This window comes from Galeopterus variegatus, unplaced genomic scaffold (genome assembly GCF_000696425.1).
Source record: "Galeopterus variegatus unplaced genomic scaffold, G_variegatus-3.0.2 Scaffold3708, whole genome shotgun sequence".
NCBI lineage: Eukaryota > Metazoa > Chordata > Mammalia > Dermoptera > Cynocephalidae > Galeopterus > Galeopterus variegatus.
The window spans coordinates 144174-162648 of NW_007729819.1; the positions used below are offsets into that span (position 1 = coordinate 144174).

The 18475-nt window shown below is 53.9% G+C and overlaps 1 protein-coding gene across 1 annotated transcript in view; it reads left to right on the top strand.

Moving 5' to 3' along the window:
* NFIC (nuclear factor I/C (CCAAT-binding transcription factor)) overlaps positions 1-18475 on the top strand; it is a 53183-nt gene that overhangs the window by 17820 nt on the left and 16888 nt on the right. The window contains exons 5-9 of the mRNA XM_008585780.1: positions 96-271; positions 12367-12438; positions 16072-16146; positions 16845-16968; positions 17609-17733. Coding sequence (XP_008584002.1) covers positions 96-271; positions 12367-12438; positions 16072-16146; positions 16845-16968; positions 17609-17733 — 572 coding nt within the window. The remainder of the gene's footprint in view (positions 1-95; positions 272-12366; positions 12439-16071; positions 16147-16844; positions 16969-17608; positions 17734-18475) is intronic.

Below are 18475 nucleotides of genomic sequence, written 5' to 3' on the forward strand. Positions count from 1 at the left end.
GCGGGGCCTGGAGCCAGGCCACGGAGCAGGCGGGGGCGACCGGCGGCCGGGTGGGAAGAAACAGAAACTTTTCTTTGAAAGTGATTCCGAAGCAGGTTGGCTCGGGCCCAGGCGGCCGGCGGCGGGGCAGAGGGAGATGGAAAGTGTGGTCCAGACTCGCAGGAAGGACGAGGCGGCGGAGGCCGGCGTCCGGGAGGCCACCCCGTCCACGCGGCTGACTCCTGGGTCCCCCACGTCTTGTCCAGGCTTCCCACGCCATCCCCAGGGGGCTGTGAGTACCGTGAGCACCCATCGTGTTGCTTTTCCCCTTTAATTTGTCCAGACAACTCCTGGAGAAGGACTGGCCTGGGGGGTTGGCTCCTCTGTACTAGGACATGGAGGCTCAGAGAGGGAAAGCACTTTTGGGGAGGTCACACAGCGTTGGTGAGACCCGTGGCTGGTTCTCTCCTCTGGAAGCCTCGGGGGGATGTGCTTAGAGCTTATGGAAGGGGGGTTCTCTAGGGAGGGTCAGGATTTTACTGGGATTCCTTGACACCCAGGGCAATTTCAGGTTCAGTCCTCCAGCCACACTGCCAGGGAAGTCCACCTTCAGTCTAGCCTGCAACCTTCATGCTGTGGCTCAACCCCAGGTTGTTCTCAGGATGGCTGCTGGTAGGAAGTCCATGAATGGGAACCTCATGGGACTGGGATTTGTGTCTGTTTTGTTCAGTGCTGGGTCCCTAGTGCCTAGAGCACACAGTAGGCACTCAAGACGTGTTGAAGGAAAGAATCACAGTTTCCCCTTCTGCTTGGGTTTGCACAGACACTCGTACAGGGTGGAAATGAAGGCTCTGGGGACGCGAAGTAGGTTGCAACATTACTGGACAAATATGGGAACACTGTGGTCCCGCTTCTTGGGAGGGATATGAAGAGGTGAAATTGTGAGCTTCCCGGAGCTTCAATCCTAGATCCTGTGCCCGGGGCTGTGGATGCATAAACCACATTTGAACAGATACCAGAATAAAGCAACGGAGTGAGCCAGGCAGGCATTTTAGGAAGCATGTTCCAGGCAGAGGGAATAGCATGTGCAAAGGTCCTGGGGCAGGACCGAGCCTGGTGTGTTGCAGGAACAGCGAGGAGGCCTGTGTGGCTGCAGCAGGGTGAGGAGGGGAGGGCAGGGAGGGGACAGGGCGGGTCATGCAGGGCTTTGTGGGCTGCGGGGAGGACTTGGGCTTTTATATATTTATAGATCCAGATTCAGTCCAGGGTGATGGGGACTAGGACAAAGGTTTGGACAAAGGGCCAGGGGAGGGTGTTCCAGAGAAGGAGAGGTTGGCAGGTTTGGGAAGGATGGTTGGCATTTTCCTGAGAGGCAGAGGGGCAGGGAAGATGGGCACAGCAGGACACCGAGGACGACGGCTGGGTCGCATGTACGGCGTTGCCTTCCAGGACAAAGAAATTTGAGCCTCAGCTGGCTAACGTTTAAAAATGGCTGGTGACACCCAGTAGCTGGGAATTCCAGAGCCTGGCTTTGGTTCTGTCTTTAGTTGGCTGATGTTGGGAGGCGGACGTGGCAGTCCGGCACGGCCAGCTCCATTTGGAAGCTGGCAAAGGTTGAAAAATAAGCCAGGCGGGCTCACTGTGGCGGCCGATGCTGGAAACGGGGACATGGGGAGCTCCTGCACATGCACTGCTGGGCCTGGTGGAAGCTCTGGCTCTCCAATGAGTGTAACTACAGTTTCAGCAAGTCCTGCCCTTTCCACAGCCAAAAGATAAATTCAGTATGACCACTCTGCTCATTCCCAGGCCACCACCCTGGGCCAGACTCTTATGATAGTGGCGTGGGCCTCCTCGGGGTCTCCCACCATCTGAGAGTCCAGAATTCACTCAGTAGACAGAGACTAAAAAGAAATGTAGTTGTGGTAAAACACACATAACATAAAATTTACCATTTTAACCATTTTTAAGTGCACAGCTCAGCGGCATTAAGCACGTTCACCATCACCACCACCATCATCTCCAGAACGTTCTCATCTTCCCAAACTGAAACTCTGTCCCCATTAGACACTCCCCACCCCCCTCCCCAGCCCCTGGCACCCCCCCGTTCTACTTTCTGTCTCTGTGGATCTGACGACTCCAGGGACCTCCTGTGAGTGGANTGGCTTTGGTTCTGTCTTTAGTTGGCTGATGTTGGGAGGCGGACGTGGCAGTCCGGCACGGCCAGCTCCATTTGGAAGCTGGCAAAGGTTGAAAAATAAGCCAGGCGGGCTCACTGTGGCGGCCGATGCTGGAAACGGGGACATGGGGAGCTCCTGCACATGCACTGCTGGGCCTGGTGGAAGCTCTGGCTCTCCAATGAGTGTAACTACAGTTTCAGCAAGTCCTGTCCTTTCCACAGCCAAAAGATAAATTCAGTATGACCACTCTGCTCATTCCCAGGCCACCACCCTGGGCCAGACTCTTATGATAGTGGCCTGGGCCTCCTCGGGGTCTCCCACCATCTGAGAGTCCAGAATTCACTCAGTAGACAGAGACTAAAAAGAAATGTAGTTGTGGTAAAACACACATAACATAAAATTTACCATTTTAACCATTTTTAAGTGCACAGCTCAGCGGCATTAAGCACGTTCACCATCACCACCACCATCATCTCCAGAACGTTCTCATCTTCCCAAACTGAAACTCTGTCCCCATGAGACACTCACTCTCCACCCCCCTCCCCAGCCCCTGGCACCCCCCGTTCTACTTTCTGTCTCTGTGGATCTGACGACTCCAGGGACCTCCTGTGAGTGGATCACAGTGTTTGTCCTTGTGTGTCTGGCTTATGTCACTGAGCACAGTGTCCTCAGGGTTCATCCACGCTGTAGCGTGTGTCGGGATTTCCTTCCTTTTTAAGGCTGAGTCACAGTCCACTGTGTGGAGGGACCACGTCGTGCTTATCCTCCTTTTGGCTGTTGTGAATCATGCTGCTGTGAACATGGGTTGTGCTAATATCTGTTTAGTCCCTTCTTTTAATTCCTTTGAGTAGATCTGAGGAGTGGAATTGCGGGGTCACACAGTAACTGTGTTTAATTTTTCGAGAACCTGCTATATTAGTCCGTTTCTGTTGCTCATAACAAAATACCTGAAGCTGAGTGATTTGTAAAGAAAATGAAATCTATTGCTTACAGTTTCTGAGGCTGGGAAGTCCAAAGTTCATCTGGTGGTGGTGACAGTGACCCAGGGGTCTCACATTGCAAGATGCTGGAAGCAGAGCAGAGACAGCAAAAGACAGACTCTCCTCTCCTTTTAAAGCCCTCAGAACCACGCCCCTGACCACCATTTTTAATCCACTCACTACTGCACGGTCCTACAATCTAATCACCTCTTCAAGGCTCCACCTTTCAATGACCATCATAGGATTTCCCACCCTCTTCACAGTCACAGTGGGGGCTGAGTTCCTAATACATGAAACTTGGGAGACACAGGATCCCACCCTCTTCACAGTCACAGTGGGGGCTGAGTTCCTAATACATGAAACTTGGGAGACACAACTCAAGCTTCAGTGAGCTTTGCGGGGGACAGAATTCCGTCTATTACACCTGCCATACTGTTTTCCACGGCGGCTGCAACATTTTCATTCCAACCAGCAACACGCAAGGGTTCCAATTCCTCCACATCCTGGAATCCAGAGAATTTTAAACATATAGCAGAGATCGGGGTGTGTATGTATATAAAAATTTGGGTCATATGTGTAATTTTAAACGTATAGCAGATCGGGTCATATATGTCATTTTAAACATATTGCAGTGATCGGGTCACATCATTCCGCACTGCACTGGAGAATAACGCCCAAGCTCCTCCCTGCAGGCCCGTGGTCCTGAGTGGCCCAGTTCCTCTGACCTCTTTGCTCCACGCTTATTCATCGTGTCTCAGCCATGTGGTCTCTCTGTTCCTCAAACATTCCACGTGTGTTCCTGCCCCAGGGCCTTTGCACCTGTCGCACCATCTGCCTGAAGAGCCTTTGCCCCAGCGCTCCCCATGGCTGGCTTCCTTCCCATTCCTTAGGCCTCCACACTAACATCACCTCCTCACAGAGGCGCTGCTGACTCCTCTGTCCAAAGACACCCCCCAAACCACTCTCTGTTCCCTCTCCCCCCAGTTTTATCAGCTGGGTAGAACTTAGAACCACGTGGACTTATCTCAGGCACCTTGTGTGTGTCGATTCCAGTCCGTCTCTCCCCACCTGGTTCTCCACTACTTCCCCAGTGCCTGGCAAGTAGTAGATGGTCAATAAACATCTCTTGCATGAATGCCAAGGGGTGCGCTGGCCTCACAGTTACGAGCAGAGGGAGCTTTAACCACCAGGATAAAGGCTGTTGTCCTGTGCAAAGGGGGTGGGTGCTCCCGGGCAGGACAGCCAGGGCTGCAAGCCATGGCAGCACTTTGTCATGAGCTAGGACAGACCGTGTTTGGGCTCATGGCCACGGACAGGAAAGAACAGTTTGTACACTCCATCAAAGGGATGCAGTTTACATTGCTGTTGTCACCTATGATCCCGTGTTTGTCTGAGCAAAGGCTGCAAGGGGTGATGACATCGCTGGCTGCACATCCCACGGACCTGGGAAGTCGAGAGAATGGGCTGAATGAGGGTGTCACTTGAAATACAGTCGCGGTTGAGGAACAGCGTCTCACATATACTAGTGTGCTTGTGGTTGTCTAGCTCCATGCATGGTGCTTAAGGAGCCTTGTGTGTCTCTCCAAGGAGATATTTGAGGAAAGTCCAGGATTAGGGGAGAGAATGAGCCATGTAGATAACTGAGAACAGCATTTCAGGCAGAGGACACAGACCGTGCAAGGGCCCTCGGGCAGGACCAAGCCTGGCGTTTTGGAGGAACAGCGAGGAGGTCCGTGCAGCTGGAGCAGAGAACGAGGGGGAGAGAAGGACAGGGGGAGGGCACAGAGGTGACAGTGGCAGGTCATGCAGGGCCTTATGGGGAGAACTTGGGCTTTTACCCCAAGGGAAGTGGGAGCCATGGAGTGCTGTGGGCAGAGGGGGGCAATGTTCATTTACCCGAGTTTAGCAGAATGCTGTCACTGAAAGAGCATTTATCCCCATATCTGTGATGAGCCCTTCCCCTTTCTGAGCTCCTCTGAGCAAACAGACCCACAAAGTAAGGCGAGGGTTGGGAATGCCCACTTTACTGGTGGGGAAAACCAAGGCTCAGAGGGGAGAGAGGACTAGCCCGAGGCCACATGGCCAGGTGGCGCCAGGGCTGGGACCCCAGCTCAGGTTTCAGATGCCACCCTCATTTCCATTTGATGCCCCCAAATCAGACCCACTTGGGACCTGCCAGAATCTTGTTCAAAATACCCAGTGCATTTTAAAGGCTCTGAAAAGTCCTCCCCTTGTCCTGAGGCATCCACCATGATGCCCGAACTGTTGGGCTGCGGAGCCCCATGTTGGGGAGTCTGCTAACATCTGGGGGCCCATCCACAGGAAATCCCAAACTCAGCTTTTAAGAGCATGACCTTGTTGGGTTGACCAGCTCCCTTGGTCCTGCTTTAGTATTTCACACAGGAAAACGTGTCCCTGTTTTCTTGTGTGATCAACAATATATTTTGATTCTATGATGTTTATCTTAGGGGAAAAAAGCATGTATTTTGAGCCATACCAAGTGCCAAAGTGAACACCTGGGCTGAGCTTAGCTGCAGAAAACAGTGTATTTGAGATTCCCACCAGGTCAGGAGAAAATGCACAAACAAGCAAACAGTTTTAATGCCTGTGATTGACCCTGTGTAAAATTTTAAAAGATGTCCATTTATATGTTTTTAAGAGGAGCGCCGACAAAACTGACTCGGTTCGTTCACATCCCTCGCTGTGTGACTTTGGGTAACTTACCTACCCTCTCTGGGTGGCCAAGGATGTTACAGGTCATTAGATGGAGCAATGCCAGGTGCACAGCCGGGTGCGCCCTCTGTATGTGGCAGGTGCTATTGCTATTATCATTAACCTGTATCTTCTCACTCCACGCCCTGCCTCCCACCTCAGCAGCCAAAGGGTGGGGGCCCTGACATTTCCCTGGCCTGTGCCTTAGTCAAGCAAATGGGGCTGGGGTCTGTGCTCCAGTGGGCTGCTTGTTGGCACAGGCAGAGGAGGGAAGCTTGAAGGATTTATTCTGCCCCCCAGCTATCCCCAGTTAACCACAGGGATGACAGTAGACAGTGGGACGAGGGCCATCCTCCAGCTAGGGGGCTTTATCTAACCAGTCAGAGAACAGGGTCCAAATACCAGGAATCGCCCCAAACTGCCAACAAGGGTGGGTAACTGAGCCCCCCTCCAGCAAAAGGGCTCGCTGGGCTACACTTAATCAAAAGCCCAGGAGGGGCCCAAATGCGGGACCTCAGGGCACCTCATATTGACTTCGGGCCCATCGCTGCCAGCTGGTGCTGTGCAAATTTAAATCTGTTGCTGCCTATCTTTGTGCCTCAGTTTCCCCATCTGCAGAGTATTGTCTCCCATATGGGGACAATAATCACATGTCCCTCCCAGGGGAGTTATAAAGATGAAAGTGTCAATGGGGGCGAAACCTGCAGCCCAACGTAGTCAAAGGAATTAATCACTAAGGCTTAACTATTGAAAGATACGACTGCACAAGGGGTGACCTTGCTTAACCCTGCCAAGAGCCCTGGCTTCAGCCCCTCACCCACCAGCTGCTGCCACTTGCATCCCCCAGCTGATGGCCTCCCTAGCACTTCGGACAACCTGAAATTGTTTCCTTGACTTAATCACTTGTTTATTGCCCGTCAGTGCCCATTAGAAGGATTTTTGTCCACCTTGGTCACTGCTGTGTCCCCCTGGTGTCTGGCTTTCAGTAGGCACTCAGGAATCCAACCGCTGAGCGACCAAAGGAAAGAACTAAATGATCACTCAGTGCAGCCCGATTTTATGAGTGAAGAATTCAAGGATCAGAGATGTTGAAGTATTTGCCCAAATACACACAGCCAGAGGGTGGCAAACTTTTCCAGTAAAGCGCCAGAGAGTAGGCTCTTAGGGAGATCAGTGTCACCTGCTGCATTTTTCTCTCTCCCTGTCTCTGTCTCTCTCCCCACTTTAAAAATGTAAAACATCACTCTTAGCTCACGGGCTGTACAAAAACAGGTAACCCTGTGAGCTGCAGTTCGCTGATATAATTCTAAAATCCACAGTTCGCTGATATAATTCTAAAATCCATTCTAGTTTCAACACCGTGCACAGTCTCTAAAGTCCACTCCAACGCTACGATCCTGGGGGTCTAAAATGCCTGGTTCTTCCTCCAAACCCATCCTCTTATCTTCTATACACCTCGAGTTTGGCCCCCACCCACCCCCACCTCATTCACCCGGGGGTCTCCGAAGCCCAGACACGGGCAGTGGTTTGTCTGAGACCACACAGCGTGAAGGGGAGCAGAGGCAGGATGGGACCCCAGATCTGCCACCTCCCAGCCCACGCCGCCCAGCAAGTTTGTATGTAAAACTCGTTCTAGAGCTGACCGGTTAGCTCACTTGGGAGAGTGCGGTGCTGATAACACCAAGGTGAAGGGTTTGGGTCCCCATACCGGCCAGCCGCCAAAATAATAATAATAAATAATAATATAAAATAAAACTCACTATGGGGGTGTCGGGCTGAGGCAACCCTGCTGCCTTCTAGGAAATGGCCTCCTGGGACAGCAAACTTTGATGGAGGTTTTGGGACAGGTCATTCAGGGATGAGCACTTACTGAGTGCCTACTGTGTACCCAATACAGGAACAGGGTTGGATGGAAGGTTTTTTCCACTGCAGGGTTGTACAACCCTTTTTCTTTCATTATTGCCTCTGCCTAAAGAGCTTTTTAAACGTTTTTCCCTAATCATTCCCTCTGTGAAATTTTAATGGCGTAGGTATATTCTATATCTATTTATATACTGTAATTGTATCTACACACCTGAGCTTTATACATTAAAAAGAGCGACGTACCGTAGCCACCTCCCACTCTCCAAAAGCCAGTTTTCTCCCCACTGAGAACAGATGACTTTAGACCAGGGTCTGTCCCCTTAAGCACTATTGGCATTTGCAGCTGGATCCTTCTCTGTGGTGGGGCCTCCTGGGCACTGTAGATGCTGAGCAGCGTCCCTGGCCTCCACCCACTCCATGCCAGGACCACCCCCACCCAAAATATCCCCAGACAATGTCCAGTGTCCCCTGGGGGCTTAGGCAGACAATATGGCTTTGAATCTGACACTGGCTTTGGGAAGTAGATTCTCTGCACTGGGCCTTGGTTTACCAACCTCACAAATTGACCAGATTTAATCAGGTGGTACCGTGAAGGGCTAATTTAGCACAATAAAAACTCAGCAAGCAGAAGCTGCCCACTTGGGGGCTAGGGAATCTTGGGACATGGGACATTAGCCAGACTTTAGACATTATCCACTCTGGGCACATCGGTTCATACCAAAGGAAGGTCCATTTTAGGGCTGAATGTCTAAGCAGGTTGCAGGAGGAGGAATTATCTGTGTCTTTTTTTTTTTCCCCTGATTTTTCATGGAAACAGCCAGAGCAACACAATGCAATAGAACTTTCTTCAATGATGGCAGTAATCCGCGCTGTCCAGTTCAGTCACCACTAAACACGTGTGGCTGTTGAGTATTTGAAGTGTGGCTTATGCAACTGAGGAACTGAAAATTTAATTTTATTTCAATTTAGCTCATTTAAACTTAAATAGTCATATGTGGCTAGTAGCTCCCATACTGGACAGCTGTAGAAGATGGGGAGTTTTCAGGAGCCAAGTGATGGACGAGTGGTCAGCAAGAGGATGAGAAATATTCCCAGGCGTTAGAGATGATTAAAAAAGAGATGGTGGAATAAAAAGGAAGGAAATTCTGACACACAGTACACCATGGATGAACCTTGAGGACATTGTGCTCAGTGAACTAAGCCAGTCACACAAGGACAAACACTGTGTGATCCGCTCACAGGAGGTCCCTAGAGTCGTCAGATCCACAGAGACAGAAAGTAGAATGGGGGGTGCCAGGGGCTGGGGAGGGGGATGGGGGTGAGTGTTTAATGGTGACAGTGTCAGTTGGGAAGATGAGAAAGTTCTGGAGATGATGGTGGTGATGGCTGCACAGCCACGTGAATGTGCTTAATGCCACTGAGCTGTGCACTTAAATGTGGTTAAGATGATAAATTTCATGTTACATATATTTAACCACAACAAAAAATTAAAATGAGATGCATATAATTATAGCATCATGTTATTTTAAAACTACACTTATTAAAAAAAGAACTTCCAGGACTATAGAAAGAAGAAGATAACTTTCTCAACCCAATAAAGGGATCTACAAAAACCCACACTTAACACCATACTTAGTGGTGAGAGACTAAATGCTTTTACCCTAAGATCAGGAACAAGACAAGGATGCCCAGTCTCACCACTTCTGTTCCACATTGTATTGAAAGCTCTACCCAGTGCAATAAGGCAAGAAAAGGAAATCAGAGGCATACAGATCGGAAAGAAAGAAAACTGTCTTTGTTTGAAAATGACGATGGTCATTATAAAAATCCTCAGTAATCTGAAAAAAAAAAAAAAATTCACAAAACACAATCACACAATCACATTTCTAATTACTAGCAATGAATAATTAGAAACCGAAATTTAGGGCTGGCCCATAGCTCACTCGGGAGTGTGCGGTGCTGAAAACACCAAGGCCACGGGTTCGGATCCCATATAGGGATGACCGGTTCGCTCAGTGGGTGAGCGTGGTGCTGACAACACCAAGCCAAGGGTTAAGATCCCCTTACCGGTCATCTTTTTAGGAAAAAAGAAAAAGAAACCGAAATTTAAAACAGAATGTTAGTAATTGCTTGAATGTCAATTTCTTGCCAATCCTCTTTACACGTATTTGCTGACTCTGCAACCCAGCAAACCCTGGGAGGTGGATTTAATTACTGTCCCTATTTTATGAATGAGGAAACTGAGGCTGGCATGGCTGGCCTGAGGTCACAGAGTGAATGAGCAATCAAATAAGGCTCCAAATGGGAGCTGGCCACAGCCCAGGGCTATTGCCATTAACGGATACAAAGTAACAGCACCATAGACAGCAACAGCAGTCATGGTTATAAAGTAACAATAGTCAGAGAGCCCGGCCCCTGCACGTGCTGAAGCACTTACTGTGCGCCAGCCACTGTTCTGAGTGCTTTATTGCTTTTCTGTCACCCTTCCCCTCACCAACAGCATCCGTGGGGGAGAGGGTGTGCCATGTGCTATAGATGTGCCCATTTCACAGATGGGAAGACTGAGGCATGCAAAGAGGTGAGAGGTCTGGGCTCCACACACTGTCTGCCCGATTCCAAAGCACATGCTCAGAACCACCATGGGGGCTTGGCACTTAGCAGGTGCTCAAGAAACATCCCCCTCCCAGGGAAAGTGCCCGAGTGCTGGCTGGGCACTGCTGCCTGCTGAGTTCGTGTGGGCGCTGGTTCTAGAAGAGGGTCCTGTGCCCAAGGCCTGGAGCCTGGACGGCCGGTTGCCCGGGCTGGGCCCTTCCCAATGGAGTGGTCACCCGTGCCCAGCCTTGCGGCAGTCCAAGCAGGACTGGCCGGCTCGGAGGGGCCTCTGGTTGCCCGGCCTGGAAGGAGCCACAGGGCTCGGGGCCGAGCCGGGCACACTATCCTCAGCCGCTGCCCAGTCGGCCACGGCTGGGACAGCCCTACTGGGCTGCATAGCCAAGCAGAGGAAGGACTGCCCCATCTGCTCCTGTCATGGACTGGGAAACTGAGGCATGTGTGGGGCCTCACACGAGAACCTGCTTCTGTGCAGTTATTACATCCCTGGTCTTGGCAGCCAGTGGGTGCTGGACACGGTGCGGCAAAGCCGCGTGCACAGTGCCAAGCAAACACCAAAGGCTCACTGTCAGAAGCACCCTCAACAACCCTGTGAGTGGCCTCTGTCATCACCCACTTTACTGATGGGGAAACAGAGGCCTGACAGGGAAAGTGACCTGCCCAGGACCACACAGCCCTGGAGGATCTCAGAGCTGGGATCTGAATTCAGACACCTGATCCCCGAAGCCAAACGGCTCGCCATGGGGTCGGGGGGGATGTCTGAATGCCACCCAAACAAATGAATAGAATGACCTGGTGACGAAGCATGTCAAGGGGCGTGGGGTGAAGACATTGTTCTAACCCTCGGTTTTCCTTGTTTATAAAATGGGTACAATAACAATGCCACATTTTCAGTTATCCTGAGGACTTAAAAGTAATAATAATTATAGCGATGTGATGGACACTACCACTTATCGAGATGTCACTATGCTCCAAAGTGCTTCATATACATTATTTTTTTTGCCGCTTCTTGGCAACCCAGTAAGGCCTGGGTGATGTACATGTGCATTTGGAAGAGGAGAAACTGAGGCTGAGAACAGTTAAGCAACTTGCCTGAGGTCACACAGCGATTACACTCGGCTTTGGAGTCTGACAGGTGGGAGGGGCCTGATTCTCTTTGATGATGATTCTTCATCTTTGACCTGAGACAAATGGGTAGGGCTGGGGGTGGCGTCTGCCGGCTGGGCTTGGCCATGTGTCCCCCAAACCTTCAGTCCCAGTGGAGGACCGGGGCTGCAGAGGAGGCTGGCGCGACTCGTCCTCCATGGCGGCTGCTGCAGGAGCCAATAACGCTGAGCTCAGCGTCTGTCTGCTTCACAGGCTTGTCTGCCAAGGAGCCTGATTATTTTTAGATAAGATGGAGGGGCGGGTGCTGCGGCGGAGGGAGCCCCCAGGCCAGGCAAGCGGGTGGAGGCATCGCGACCAGAGGGCCACCCCATGGTCCCCTCTCTGGGGGTCCTGAATAGCAACCCAAGACCAAGGACTGGGCCCCCAGGACGACAGGGGCAGAGGCTGAGGGGAGGGGACCAGAGGGCTCCAGGACTCACCTCTCTGACCCTGCTTCCCCATATGTAAGATGGGCATAATGATCGCTCCCACTTCACAGGGTTAAGGCAGGATTAAATGAGTTTATCCTCCTTTTACAGATGAGGCTCAGAGAGGGTAAGTGACTTCCCGGGGTCACACAGCAAGAAAGGGGCAGAGCTGGGATTTGAACGCAGGTCTGTCAAGACCCCAGGCACCCAAGCTCTTACCCATGAGCCAGCCTCTGCAGATGGGAAGGCCACACTCCAGCATGTAGACACACTGGCGCCATAGGGATCTGAGCCAGCCAGATGTCTGTGACCCTCTGGGGCAGCAGCCAAGGGAGGGGCCCAAGCAGAGACCCCAGGGCCTTGGCATGTTCCAGGACCACCGTCTCTGTGGCTCTGGCTCAGCCTAGAAATGGGGCACTGGTGTCTATGCCTCATCTCCTGGGATGTCACCAATTCTTCCTATCTTTGCAGACGCGGAGCAGAGCGGCAGTCCCCGGGCAGGGATGGGCTCCGACCAGGAGGACAGCAAGCCCATCACGCTGGGTGAGTCTGGGGGAGTGTGGGCGGTGAGGGGTGGGAGCCACGGCCCTGTCCCCCATCTTCTGTTTAGGAATCCTCTGCCGAGCACTATCTGTGTGCTCTGACTGGCCCCAGGTGGGGCACGTCGCTAATACTAACTCATTTATTCCTCACAGCAGGGCTGTGGGGGAGGGGATGCTGTTGCCCCATTTTACAGATGAGCAAACTGAGGCTCTCAGCGGGGGGGTGGCTAAGGGGCCTGTCCAGGGGCACCCGGGGAGCTGGGGTTGGAACCCACAGGTCTGAGCTCCCAGCATCCCTGGCTCTGAGGTGCTCACTCCACAGGATACCCCTGCAGTCCCATGGGATGTTTTACAGACATGTCTGTTCTATGTTGGAGGGGTGGGAAGTGGAGAATTAGCCTGGAGCAGAGCCCTGAAGAGTGGAAATGATTCAGAAGCTGCAGTGGCTTCTACCTGGGGCCAGCCCCATTGTCACTCACCTGGACCAGTGCAGTCTCTCTGCCCCCATCTGCGCCCCAACATTGGTCCTACCTGAAGCAACCAGAAGGCGCCATGAGCACCTGAGCCAGGTCCCGTCTCTCCTCTGCCCACAGCCCTCTGTGGCTCCCACCTCCCTGGGGGAAGAGCTCAAGTCCTCCTCCAGGCCCACAAGACCCCACCCACCCTGCCCCCCTGACCTCCCTGCCCTCCCCTGCCCCTCCCCCTCGCTCACTCCGCTCCATCCACACAGCCTCCCTGTTCCTCCAATATGCCTGGCTTGGTCCTGCCCCAGGACCTTTGCACGTATTGTTCCCTTTGTCTGGACGGCCAGTTCTTCTCTCTCTCCAGGCCTCCCCAGGTCTCATCTCTGTTGTCCCCTTCTGAGAGAGGTCTTCCCTGAGCCCTTTCATCTCAAGCAGCCTCTGGCCACTCTTGGTCACAACCCTCTGTTTCATTTCCTTCTGAGGAAGTTAGTGATTGCGTATGTATTTGCTTAGTTGCTTAGATTGCGTAGGTGTTTGCGGATCTACCCCCATGGGCCGTCACCTCGTCGAGGGCGAAGGCTTTGTCTGTCTTGATTGCTGTTATGCCCAGCACCTAGCACAGGGCCTGGTACACAGCACATGCTTAATATGCTTACAGAAAGAAAGGAGAGGGGAAGGGATGAGGAGAGAGAAAGAGAAACAAGAGAGACGGTACATCGGGGAGGAGGAGGAGAGAAAAAGGAAAGAAAGAGGAAAAACCGGGTGAGGCCGTCCCCATTGGACGGACCGGAACAGACATGCACAGGGAGGCCGGATGGTTCCAGGAGGTTCACAGGCCCCAGGTCCCTGGTGACTCTCCATCCTGCCGGCCGTGACCCTGGTCCTCCTCGGCCTCCTGTGATCCCCAGGCGCCTCCCTTCATGCCAGATGTTTGAGGGAGGCGGGGAGCGGCGCTTGGCCTGGTCCCGGGGGGAGCTTGGGCGTCTGGCGGAGGAAACCAAGTCCTCCCGGCTCGCCAGGGAGTCCCCCGGAGATGGAGCTGGGCGGCGCTGCACAAACAGGAAACCCCAGTGGGGGGAGGGGGGATGGGGTGGGCAGACACCAGCTGGCCGGCTGGATCAGCAGGAAACGGCTACGGCCACTTCCCCTGGACACTCGGGGGCCACTGTCCTGTCCTGCCTGGAATGTGGTGGTCCTGAGCCTCCCAGCACGGGGCTGGGCACGTAGTAATTGTTCAATAAATGCTGTGCATGAAGATTGCGACTGGGGAGGCCGGGGGTCGCTGGACGGGCCAGGGTTTGGGTACAGGGAACTGGGCACAGCCAAGAGCTCCCAGCAGCCCGTGCTGCCCCCTGGGGGCCGGGACAGGAACTGCTCCCACCGCCACCCCAAAGGTGACAACCCCCGGCTCGTCCCACCTCCATCTGACCACTCTCCCCACTTCTTCCGCTCCAGGCTGGCCGACCTTCAACTTGCCAAGTGCATTCCAACCCCGGGGCCTTTGCACCCGCCGTTCCTGCGGCCGGGAACATCGTGGCCCTCGGGGAGATGGTGAAACATTGTGTTTAATCCTGATCCTCATCAGAGCAGCCAAGTCTCACGGGGTGGTTGCCAGGCGCTGTTCTTGGCGCTTTGCAAATTTTAACAAATTTATTCTTCTCCACCCCCACCTGGAGATCTTTGTAAAACGTCACTGTCTCAGCAGGAGAGGCTTTCCCTGAGTCCTTTGTGTAAAATAGCGCCCCCCACCGCCCCGCCTGCCTTACCACCATCTAACGCACCTCCCATTTGGCTTAATGAGCTTTGATTTTTTTAAATGTTATTGTGGTAAAACACATATAATGTAAAATATGTTGTTTTAACCATTTTTAAGCGTACAAGTCAATGGCATTAAGTACATTCACAACACTGTGCAACCACCACTTCTAACTCTAGAAAATTCCCGTCACCCCTAAATGAAATCCTGTCCCCATCAGCAGCCATTCCTCATCCCCTCCCCCAGCCCCCTGGCAACTATGAATCCACTTCCTGTCTCTGTGGATTGGCCTGTTCTGGGCATTTCATGTAAACGGAGTCACACACTGTGTGGCCTTTTGTGTCTGGCGTCTGTCACTGAGCAGGACGTGTTCAGGGTCCATCCACGTGGCAGCGTGTGTCAGAGCCTCGTTCCTGTTCGTGGCTGAGTGATGCTCCCGTGTGTGGATGGACCGCGCTGTGTGTGTCCGTTCATCTGTCTGTGGACACTGGGAAGGTTTCCAGTTCTGGCTGCTGTGAATCACGCTGCCGTGAACTATTGTGGCAAGTGTTTCTGACTTGCTGATCTTGTGCAGTGCTCATCAGCCGCCCTGGACTGTGAGTCCCACAGTGTGGCAGCTGCTTCCATCTGTTTCATTCCCCACCCTGTTGGTGGTGTCGGTGCCCAGCTCAGAATCGGACACCACAGCTGGCCAGTGAACGCTTGTTGAGCCAATGGAGCCCTCCTAAAAGGGCCTCCGGGGGTGAGATGGGCCCATTACAGCTGTTGAATTTGGGCCAAGCTTCCCACCCTCTCAGGGTCCACCTGTTTCCAAATCCGCGAAATGGGTCCAAACCCCCCAGCCCAAAGAGGAGGGCCCCCTTCGTCTGACATTAGGCATGAGTGGTTCTGGGGACACTGAGGATTTAAACTGCTGCCTGTGGACCCTCCACCCAACCCATGGTTTGAGCCCCTGCCAGGTGCCAAGCTCTGCTCTAGGCACTGGGAACACCAGGCAGGCATCTCTACCCATATGGAAGTCCCAGTCTGGAGGGAAGGACAAGAAACCAGTGTTGCAAAGGGTGATCATGATGGAAAACAAGCCAGCTGGCCTTTCTAGGTGGTTTGATTGATGTCCCAGGGCACATTGAGGCTCAGGGAGAAGTGACTTGCCCAAGATCCCACACTGAGGAGATGACAGAGCCAAGATTCAAACCTGGCCTGCCACAGCGGATGATGGCGGGGAGACTGTGTGACAAGGGCCCACTGTGGATCGCCTCCCTGTAGAGAAGGGAGAGACTCCCCCCATCAGACCAGAGTGGGGCTTAGCTGGCCGGGGGTCGATGGGAGTCTGCGCAGCCCTTGGGTGTTGAGAAGGGAAACAGGCCCAGCTCAGCCGACTGCTTGCTGACCCCTTGCTGTCTCCCTGTTCCAGACACAACCGACTTCCAGGAGAGCTTTGTCACCTCTGGCGTGTTCAGCGTCACCGAGCTCATCCAAGTGTCCCGGAGTGAGTTTCCTGAGCTGGGACCCGGAGAGGGGAGGGAGCCTCAGAGAGTGGAGAGGCTCAGAGAGGAGAAAGGAGCCCACCACCCCCACTTCACTCCGTTTTGTCCTCTCCAGACACCCCCTGTCACCAAGCCAAAGTTCCCAGGAAAGGAGGTGGCCAGGCCCTTCCCAGAACCCAAGGTCAGGGTGACATGCCACCTTCCCAGGCAACAGAATCCAAGTGCTGGGTGGAGGCTGTTAAAGAACCCTCCGCCCCAGCCTCCCACCTTCCTGGGGCCTCCACCGTCCGTCCCAGGAGACCACAGAGGGCTCCACCTCTCTTGTCCCCTTGCCTTCCCTATGGACCTGCTGGGGACCCACCACAGTCCCCCAAGCACCCCCGTCTTGAATCCCACCCCCAGGGGGTTCTGTGTACTGTCCTGCCTTAACCCTGACCAGCACCTTCCCTGTCCAGATCCACAGGGCCTGGCCTCAGCTCTGGCTACGCCTCTGCCTCACAGGGTGACCTTGGCCACTCTCCATGGCCTTGATCTTCTGATTCACAGAATAAGGCCGTTTTGATTAGGAACCAGGCCGATTTGGGAAGGGGTTCCCCTCTGGACTGCCCCCAGAGGGCTCTCCCCACCCTCCAGAGGGGAAAAGCCAAACGCAGCTCCGGAACCTGCTTCCTCTCACTCTCCTCTCTGTTGCCCTCTGCAGCACCCGTGGTGACAGGTACAGGACCCAACTTCTCCTTGGGGGAGCTGCAGGGGCACCTGGCATACGACCTGAATCCAGCCAGCACTGGCATGAGAAGAACGCTACCCAGCACCTCCTCCAGCGGGTACGTGCCCAGGTCCCCGCCACTGGGCATTTCATGACCCCACCCACTGACCCATCCCCCTCTTGTCCCAGCTGGCTCATTCCTCTCCCTGGAATGCCTGTTTTCACGTTCCACCTGGCCTGGAAAACGCCTACTCATCCTTCAAAACCCAGCCCCAAGTCCCCGATAGCCCCTGGGGTAGACGGTGTGGTCTCCCCCAGCAACAAGTCCTGCTGCCCAGCCAGCCTTTGAGACTCCCGGAGAATGCTGACACAGGTTGTTGCTGAGATACGCTGTGTGACCATAAACCGGTCAGGTGTACCTCAGTCTCTCCATCTGTAAAATGGGATCATAATCCTTTTGGGTTGTTCTGAGAACTACAATAATAGGCCAAGTACTTAGCCAGGCTTTCCGGGTTTTAGTTTCCACCCTGCTTGCTTGCTATTTGACCTCAGCTGTGTCCCTCCCCGCCTCTGGCCCGTGTCCCGTCCCCTCAATGGGCAGGTGGGAACAGGTATTAACGAGGACTGGCCGAATGCCTGCGGCTCCCGTGAAGTCTCGCGATAGCACCTCCTTCGCCCCGCCCTCTAGAGAACGGAAGTCAGTCAAACCAGCCCCCGCGTCTCCGTGGTAACCAGCCTCTCCTTCCCTCGTCCCTTAGGAGCAAGCGGCACAAATCGGGCTCGATGGAGGAAGACGTAGACACGAGCCCCGGCGGCGATTACTACACCTCGCCCAGCTCTCCCACGAGTAGCAGCCGTAACTGGACGGAGGATATGGAAGGAGGTAGGGCTGGCGGCGGAGGCGGGCCCGGCCTTCCGGTCGGGGGGGGGGGGAGGAGGTAGGTACTGCGGCGGAGGACTACGTATCCCGGCCGGCACTGCGCGGACGCCAGGGGGCAGGAAGCCGGCCTAGGGCCGCGAGGCCTCCTGGGAATTGTAGTTGCGCCGGCTGCGCGCTGCCGGAAGTCAAGTCCGGGTTCGCTCACGATCCCGAAGCTCTTTGGTTCCGCCGAGGCCGGGGAGGGCAGAGAGCATCCCTGACCCGACTCTCTTCTCTCCAGCTGCCCGGGCCGCGTCTGTGTGGGGTTGCTGGGCTGTAGGATTGACTCAGTAGCGACTGTGAACTGAAAACAGCGTGCTCTTTCCTGGGGTCTGCTACAGAGTCCCTCAACTGGAGGGTTCCTGTGTGTCCCCTTCGCCTCCAGAGGGTCCTGAGTTACAGGGTCCCTTCTCTGGGGTCCTCCTTGTAGTCCCTTTTTTAAAAACTAGGTTCCCATCTCCATTGGATCTTCCTCCGTATGCTTCCGGTTCTGTAGGAGCCCCGTCTTCTGTAGGATCTTTATTCCCATAGCATCCTTTTCCAGAGGTTTCTTGTCCTCTTGCCCGTCTGTCCTCATAGGGCCCCCTCCAGAGTGTCTTTCCCGTGGGATTCCTATTCTGTAGGGACAGCAGCTCCATGGGGCCTCCTCGACTGCCCTCTAGCTCCTTGGGTTTCTTTGTTAACTTACCCTCTCCACAAGGGCTTT